This window comes from Mizuhopecten yessoensis, unplaced genomic scaffold, assembly GCF_002113885.1.
Source record: "Mizuhopecten yessoensis strain PY_sf001 unplaced genomic scaffold, ASM211388v2 scaffold716345, whole genome shotgun sequence".
Classification (NCBI taxonomy): domain Eukaryota; kingdom Metazoa; phylum Mollusca; class Bivalvia; order Pectinida; family Pectinidae; genus Mizuhopecten; species Mizuhopecten yessoensis.
Genome location: NW_018480070.1, coordinates 261971 through 271402, shown reverse-complemented (window position 1 = coordinate 271402; position 9432 = coordinate 261971). Strand labels below are relative to the sequence as shown.

Below are 9432 nucleotides of genomic sequence, written 5' to 3'. Positions count from 1 at the left end.
AAATTTGACAAATAATGTATCCAATTTGGAAAATAAAGTAGACTTCACCTTAAATGCGTAAAAATCCATTTGGAAAAAGTTGTTTTTGAAAACCAGGAGTAAGGAGAGGATGCTTGCCCATAAAAGCAGTTACATTTTATCTGTTGCACAAGAAATATGTATGACTCCTGGGCGGTATGCCGAATCACGAGTTCTTAACTGTTATTCGACTGAAACATAGTCCACAGGTCTCGCAGATCGGGGCCAGGAAACACTGAACGATAGTGCCGAAGAACTTCTGGGCGCATCCACAGTAGATGGCGAAGATTCTGAGAGAGGGAGTTATGCACCAGATTTGGTCGAAAGCAATCAGGGCAAACTCACAACCCCAGTATAGGGCGATGCAAATTCCACAAAGACAGGTCATGAGCTTGTAGCAGCAGTTTTTACCGCAGGTGAAACACCAGTAACTGTTCTTCCACACGCAGTCCATGCTGTGAGCGCCTTCTGGTTCTCCCAAGACATCCTCGAAAGCAACCTGATTCAGACAAGAAACGACAATATAATTAACGTATTGTAACATCAAGACATTTTTAACAGCATGCATGTTTACGATGTAGAAATCAAGGTTCTGAAGAACAACATTATTTAAAGTTTTGTGATGACCTATTTCACTGGGTTGCTCTTCTCCATTGAAATTCATAAGATAAATCACTTATAACAATCAACCTATGGTAATTAAATGTCTTAGCTGAACATTAAATTGTCACTCAAAAGAAAACATGTCTTTAACTTTCTTGTTCCGGTTTGGTTATTACTGTTGTTATGGACAACCGTTATACAATATATTGGAACTACAGACTTAAATTCAAATAGAAAAAAAAAACAATCCTGAAAATGTTTTCGCGATCAAGTTTGAATTTTTGTTTGTTAAGATAAGCCGAAGTGTTTGCAATACTTCTGTAAAAACATGATTGATTTGGTTTTAGATTAGAAAAATACTAAAAGGAATTCGTTGAATTTTTCGTAAGGATTACCGTTTTTCATTTATTTTATTGAGAAGTTAAAAAAAAAAATGTGTTGCTTAGACATGTATTCACTCTTTGTTATTAACAGTATATGTACAATTTCCTTACCTTGCAATGGTCGTTCAGATCGTTTGGATCCCTATTTTCCATGTCACATTCGCCCTCGGATCGTTGTGCCATGGTGCTATTTGCCTTGGAATCTTTTCACTGATGCACCCGGTCAGGATATCGAGTCGTAACTGGTCGGCAGGCCTTTCTGGTCTTATATATCCCAAACACATAGGATTACCAGGGAGACCAGGCATACACAAATAATATCATTGATGCTCTCTTCGTTTCCCATTAACTTTTATATTGCAAGGATATTTAATGACATTCAAAATGTGATAGATTTAGATTTTCCCCTACAAAAGCGATCCACCTGAAAGAATATGTAAATGAGGAGAATGTCTTAGTATGGCTTGCAAAGGTAATCTTTCGAGCATTCATGCATGTCTTCCAAAGGGATACAAATTGGTAAAGCAGAGTAATGTCCTCATGTTATGTTTATTAGATGTTTCAATTGAATGCCATCAATGCACGCGACGGATTTACATTAATGGAAACTGAATGAAAAAAATATAGACTGATTAATTAATTCTTGACTGACATTTCTATTTGTCCAATAGCAAACCTTGATCAGATTTTACTCTTGGTTAGTGGAACATTCCTCGTGCAAATCATTTCCCTTTGCTCAGTCCTGTTCAGACGATGCTCTTATAAATCGGCTTCTCAATCGGAATAGTTTGGTACGTTTCTTTCTCCTGGAATTTAAAACACCACTCACATTACATTAGGCGTACCATGTGAGATATTGGTTATCACACCAGTATCTGCTGAAAACAGCAATAAACTGTATTCGATTATAAGTCATGATACGGATTCAAACCGACTGGTAGGTTAAATGTTAAGTGTTTTGAATATGACTTGTATAGAATTTCGAGCATGTCAATGTCATATACGACATATTTTGATAATATTTTATTCTTAGTATCTTATACAGTAATGAATAGGAATTTTATGTATTACAAAAAGGATAGGACAACAGATTAAACCTATATCTGTCCTCTAAAATAATATAACACATTTATATGTATACATATTAATATATGTAAAGCAAGCGAAGATGGTTACTGTGAAATAGTTCATTTAAACAGTTAGGTCATACAAAATGAAATATCAATTTCTAAAATATGTCACATACTAAACATCAGTATCAACCACGTAACAACAAATAACATGCAGTACACGTATGTTTATGCAATTAATAAAGAGATGTCAACACGAACTATGTTTTACTTATCAACACATATTTTATCTGAAAATATAAAAAAAAAGTGTATTAAATGGAAAAAAGTGACAAAAAATGCATAAAAAAGCAGGCTTAAAAAATGTAAATAACAGATATGGGTTTATACTCTCCAACACCTTAAAGATCACTGTTATATGGCTGGGACGGTTTGAATTCTATTTAATCTGCCTTTTATTTTCCTTATATTATTAAAATATATATTTACAAAGCACATGGTACGTTTAAATTGACTTGCATTTTATACTCAATTAAGGATGAGTGGATCAATCTCCTGTATGTGTGTTGCGTTCATCTTTCCTATTCTTCACATGAGATACCCATACGTTCGGTCTTATATCCTTCCTTTGAAACATGAGCCACCTTCTTTATACGCCTCAATGCAGTTTACATGTAGTGAATATCTAATACATGGACCAACAAAAGTTAACCTTTAAAGGTTTCCTCTGGTACACGCTAACGTAAAGTATTAGGCATGAAGCTCTCTACATACTTTCATATTCATAAATTATATGTATATATATAGTATCATACGTGCTAGGGGCAATTAAGTGCACATAAATGTTGACGGCATAAAAATGGCGAGGATCAACTTATACATTTATCTTTTCCTCAATACCTGGGGTATGTGCATGCATATAATTTGCAGATGGATTAAGATTTATTTGGAAGGTGGGAATAGCCATAGGGTCTCATAAATACTAGTAAAATGCATTTGTGCATGCAGGATAATCAAAACAGAGACAATGATCGTGTCATCTTTACTCAGTGAGAATTATTAGACATTTGCAGAAATTTAGAACGTACGTAGGTCATATTTATTTATTACGTTATTAAGATTGGGAATAGTTTACACATTATATAACAGATATCCAGCTACACACTGTAAGAGTATCTACTAGAACCTAAACATGACAGATAAAATATGATAATATACTTGACCCTGACAATGGTAGATCAGCTCTATACCACTATGCCCTGGCCATGGTAGATCAAATGTACACTATTAGTCCCTGAACATGGTAGATTAGCTGTAACCTACTAGACCATACACATGGTAAATCAGATGTATTCTAATAGACCTTGCCCATGTAAATCAGCTGTATTCTACTAGACCCTGACCATATTAGATCAGCTGTATCATACTTGACCCTGACCATGATAGATCAGCTCTATCCTACTAGACAAGCACACGTTAGATCAGCTGTGTCCTACTAGTCCCTGACAATAGTAGATTGGCTGCGTCCTACTATACCCTGGCAATGGTAGATCAAATGTACACTATTAGTCCCTGACCATGGTAGATCAGCTGCGTCCTACTAGTCCCTGACCATGGTAGATCAGCTGTATACCACTAGACCCTGAACATGGTAGATCAGCTGTATCATACTTGACCCTGACCTTGATAGATCAGCTCTATCCTACTAGACAAGCACACGTTAGATCAGCTGTGTCCTACTAGTCCCTGACAATAGTAGATCAGCTGTGTCTTACTTCACCTTGCCCATGGTAAATCAGTTGTATCCTACTAGACCCTGACCATGGTAGATCAGCTGTATCATACTTGACCCTGACAAAGGAGAATCAGCTCTACCCAATCAGATTATCACATTGGTAGATTAGCTGTATCCTACTAGACCCTGGCTATGGTAGATCAGCTGTATCATACTTGACCCTGACCATGATAGATCAGCTCTATCCTACCAGACAAGCACACGCTAGATCAGCTGTGTCTTACTAGATCCTGTCCATGGTAGATCAACTCTATCCAGCTAGGTCCTACATGACCCAGCCCATGGTAAACCAGTTGTGTCCTTCTAGACCTATCACATGGTAGATAAGCTCTATCCTACTAGACAAGCACATGGTAGATCAGCTGCATCCGACAAGTCCCTGACAATGGTAGATCAGCTGTATCCTACTAATCCCTTACAATGCAGCTGTATCTTACTAGACCCAGACCATGGTAGATCAGCTGTATCTTATCAGACCTTAGCCATGCCAGATCAGCTGTATTCTACTAGACCCTACCCATGGTAAATAAACTCTATTCAACTAGGCAAGCACATGGTAGATCAACTGTATCTAACTAGTCCCTGACAATGGTAGATAGCTCTGTCCTTCTAGACAAGCACATGGTAAATCAGTTGTATCTTACTAGACCGTGACCATGGTAGATCAGCTGTATCCTACTAGACCCTGACCATGGTAGATCAGCTGTATACCACTAGACCCTGACCATGGTAGATCAGCTGTATCCTACTAGACCCTGACCATGATAGATCAACTGTATCCTACCAGACAAGCACACGGTAGATCAGCTGCGTCCTACTAGTCCCTGACCATGGTAGATCGTATGTATACTACTAGACCCTTACCATGGTAGATCAGCTGTATCATACTTGACTCTGACCCTGATAGATCAGCTCTATCCTACCAGACAAGCACATCATACTTGACCCTGACAAAGGAGGATCACCTCTACCCAATTAGATTATCACCCTGGTAGATTAGCTGTATCCTTCTAGACCCTGGCCATGGTAGATCAGCTGTATCCTACTAGACCCTGACAATGGTAGATCAGCTGTATCTTACTAGACCCTGACCATGGTAGATCAGCTGTATCATACTAGATCCTGAACATGGTATATTAGCTATATCCTAATATACCTTGACCATGGTAGATTAGCTGTATCCTACTAGACTCTGACCATGGTAGATTAGTTGTCTCCTAATAGACCCTGAACATGGTATGTTAGCTGTTTCCTACTAGACCTTAGCCATGGTAGATCAGATGAATCCTACTAGACCCTGCCCATGACAGATCAACTCTATCCAGCTAGGTCCTACATGACCCAGCCCATGGTAAATCAGTTGTTTCCTTCTAGACCTAGCACATGTAGATAAGATCTATCCTACTAAATAAGCACATGGTAAATCAGCTGTATCCCACTAGACTCTGCCCATAGTAGATCAGCTGTATCCTATTAGACCCTACCCATGGTAGATCAGCTCTATCCTGCTTGACCTTACCAATTGTAAATCAGCTGTATCCTACTAAACCCTGGCAATGGTAGATCAGTTCTATCCTTATAGACAAGCACATGGTAAATCAGCTGTGACCTACTAGACCCTACCAATGGTAGATCAGCGGTATCCTACTAGATTTCGTCCATGGTAAATCAGCTGTATCCTACTATTCCCTGACAATGGTAGATCAGCTGTATCATACTAGATCCTGAACATGGTATATTAGCTATATCCTAATATACCTTGACCATGGTAGATTAGCTGTATCCTACTAGACTCTGACCATGGTAGATTAGTTGTCTCCTAATAGACCCTGAACATGGTATGTTAGCTGTTTCCTACTAGACCTTAGCCATGGTAGATCAGATGAATCCTACTAGACCCTCCCCATGATAGATCAACTCTATCCAGCTAGGTCCTACATGACCCAGCCCATGGTAAATCAGTTGTGTCCTTCTAGACCTGGCACATGTAGATAAGATCTATCCTACTAAATAAGCACATGGTAAATCAGCTGTATCCCACTAACCCCTGGCAATGGTAGATCAGTTCTATCCTTATAGACAAGCACATGGTAGATCAGCGGTATCCTACTAGATTTCGTCCATGGTAAATCAGCTGTATCCTACTATTCCCTGACAATGGTAAATCAGCTGTGACCTACTAGACCCTACCAATGGTAGATCAGCTGTATCCTACTAGACCCTGACCATGGTAGATCAGCTGTATCCTACTATTCCCTGACCATGGTAGATCAGCTGTATCCTACTAGACTCTGACCATGGTAGATCAGCTGTATCCTACTAGTCCCTGACCATGGTAGATCAGCTGTATCCTACTAGACCCTGACCATGGTAGATCCGCTGTATCCTACTAAACCCTGAACATTGGATATCAGCTGTATCCTACTAGACCCAGACAAAGGAGGATCAGTCATATCCTTCTATACCCTGAGCATAGTAAACAGATATATCCTACTAGACTTTATGATTATAGTTGACAGATAAATCCTTCTAGATCCCGCACATGATAGATATATATATCCTACTAGATCCTGCACATGACAGATAGATATATCCCACTAGATCCTGCACATGAAAGACATATGCAGATGTGTTCTACTAGACCCAACACGTGGTAGACAGATATATCATATATATTTTTTCTATATAACTCCACTTGTCTGAATCCATTAAAGGAAAATAATGTAAGGCACAATGAACAATTCTTTAACTATGGCAGTTTTGTACAGCGTAGATTGAAACCTCTCTGCAAGAAAACCCTGGCTACGTAATTTATGCGTTTACAAGGCATATCAATCGTATCTCGTACATAATTATTTTACTATGATTTTAACTACATACATGTAACATACGAAATCCAAGCAAATATGAGCATAGTATATCACTTATAAAAATCCAGTATAAACACAAGATGGATATTGGGACAATTGATTACTTGCTGAGTCAGTATAATGAGGATTAAGCTGATGTTATACTTTAAAGAAAGTTTTAACTAGAGTACCTACAAAAGTGTACAAATATCAAAACAGCCTATACAATTTATTTATATTGAACATTCTGAGTTGATAAAATATGGGACAGATATGTCGAATAAATCTGATGACACGCTATCGTAAATGTCGTTGCCATTATAAATATCCGTAATACTTGAATGGATGTATTTCATTAATCGAATCATAAAACGGTACAGGACACGTTATGTGTGTCCCACTTTATTATCGGGGGTTCCATATTTAATTGGCAAACACAAGCTGAATAACCAAAGCATGGGTCAATGTCATCGTAAAAAAAGTAATTTAAAATATTCAGCAGAATTTTAACAATCATGATAACAAATCGTTATGGCGGTCATGCAGTACTCTGTGCCGCTAATACACGTATTTAATCAGTACATTACATGATATATCTTTTCTTCCGACACATTTAGGCTACGGATATATATATATCTCTCCTTATCTGGACGTTCAATACCATCTTAACTGATGACGTCAGAGATCCCAGAATTTGATATACATGGAATGTCTGTAGTATTACATTCGTGATTTCAATTAAATTACGTCACATTGATAACGCATATAACATCATATTTGGGGTTTTCTGATCGATAGTCTTAATATGTTATTGCCTATTTAGCTGATTAAAATCCCCACATATAAGTTGTCTCAACACAGCCATTGGAAATATGTAGCCGCTTATCATCGTCATTCACGGTTGTCATAGAGACATGTCATACAGTCATGTCATACAGGTACGTAAAACAGGTATGACATAATCGTATGTTACAAATGTGGGTGTTGTACAGGAATGCTATAAAAGTAACACTGTTTGTACTTCTTTGTATTGTCAGATTATACATTGGTGCAATATTGTTTGTTGAATAAGGTAAAAATAGCAGACGTTCAATGGGATATTTATACGCAGTATATAAATAATATATTACAAATTAGCTTCAAAACAGTTATTTGTCTGTTCATATTAGCACACTCTTATAATGATGTAGTAAGTAATGGCAAATATAACTGAAATTGTGCTTACAGAATAATTGCAAAACCTAACGGATTTCATCTAGAGCTCAAAAAAACAAATGGTGTTTAAAAATGTAATGAAATCATTACACGTGAGCTTCCGATTCGCTTGCATAGTTGTTTGTTAAAATCACAAACAATTCGTGCGTTTCAAACCTTTGTTTGGCTGCTGCGTGGTAATGATAAAGTGACCGTTAGCATTCATAATGAAGACAAACAAACAATTGATACAAAGCCAAAATGTGATAGAAGTTGAACCGGAAAACAAGTTACTGTCAATCGTTTATTTCATTATAATATTTTGAACGGCACTATAATTCATCTGGGGAATTTCCGATTGAAAGACTACCACGTTTTAAAAATGTATCTACTTCACCGTAAATAGAACTATTGGGTACCTGATGGAATACTATATGTCGCAGAATATAAAAAAAACTAAGCGTGCAGGCTTTCGTGCTTCGGTAATCAATATCTGTTCTACATATTGAAGGCATTTCTATACTGCTATATATAGACCAATCGTGGCATATATACCAACGACCGCGTTATGTGTGGCCCTGAGTAATTTGCATAACAAAAGATAAACAATTACTTCAAACAGACATTGTCAAAGTTTTTTAAGATATGGCGTTATATTACAATATCAGAAATAAAATTACAACGTTTCAGTTATTGCATCTAATAAAAAAAAAGAGAATACCGATCGCAGTGCCAACAAAATCGTCAGAACTCAAAATCAATAAATATAGGGAAAAAATGAACAATGGAAACCTTTACTTCGAGACACTTCAAAATTACAAGAAGAATGACACAATACTCATTTATTACTGTAACACCTTGTGATGTCAGTAATATTGATATTAATATTGAGCGCGCTCTCATAATCTCTGTCAATATAGAATTTCTACAGAATCAAACGAAAGCGTTTTACATCGTTATGGACCCGAATCAAAGGTTTCTAACAACATGTACTGCTTTAACGACCGGTACTCTTCTCCCAAGTGTTTAACTATGTGTATGCTGTTGACATACATATCTAAGGATTTGCCCCTGCTGGTTTTCTGACATAAATTGACAATACACAGTGTATAGACTATAGTTCGGCGTGTGACTCAAAAATGATTACCACAAAGTCAGAGACTGGTATGTTAAAAAGTAAATGATTGAAAATCAATTAGTTTGTATTATTTAAAAATACAGAAGATATATTTTAAACTTGTGACGCGAATAACAGAACTTGGTCTACCTTAGCAACCAGGAATGACTTCGTCAACAACTATAGGTTAAAATGACATATCACTTAACGGTATAAAGGCTTATTGCTTTTACGACATGATTTGAACCTTATCATTGTCTATATTAAAGTAAAGGAGCATAATAGAGTTTTGTCTTAGACTTGGCTGGGTAACTACAGGTACAAAACACATATGATCTGACTATGAATGGGTTTTCTCGATATCCCCAGCCAAGCTTCGTGCGCTACAAACAGTAAATTGGCC

At 37.1% G+C, this 9432-nt stretch overlaps 1 protein-coding gene across 1 annotated transcript; it reads right to left on the bottom strand.

The window, feature by feature from the left end:
• On the bottom strand, positions 1–1293 carry LOC110443416 (caveolin-1-like). The gene is made up of 2 exons (XM_021487629.1): positions 1116–1293; positions 1–517 (listed from the first exon to the last, which is right to left on the bottom strand). Exons 1-2 carry the CDS (start codon positions 1185–1187, stop codon positions 185–187), a joined length of 405 nt encoding a protein of 134 aa, XP_021343304.1. The 5' UTR covers positions 1188–1293; the 3' UTR covers positions 1–184.
• Positions 1294–9432: the final 8139 nt, after the last annotated feature.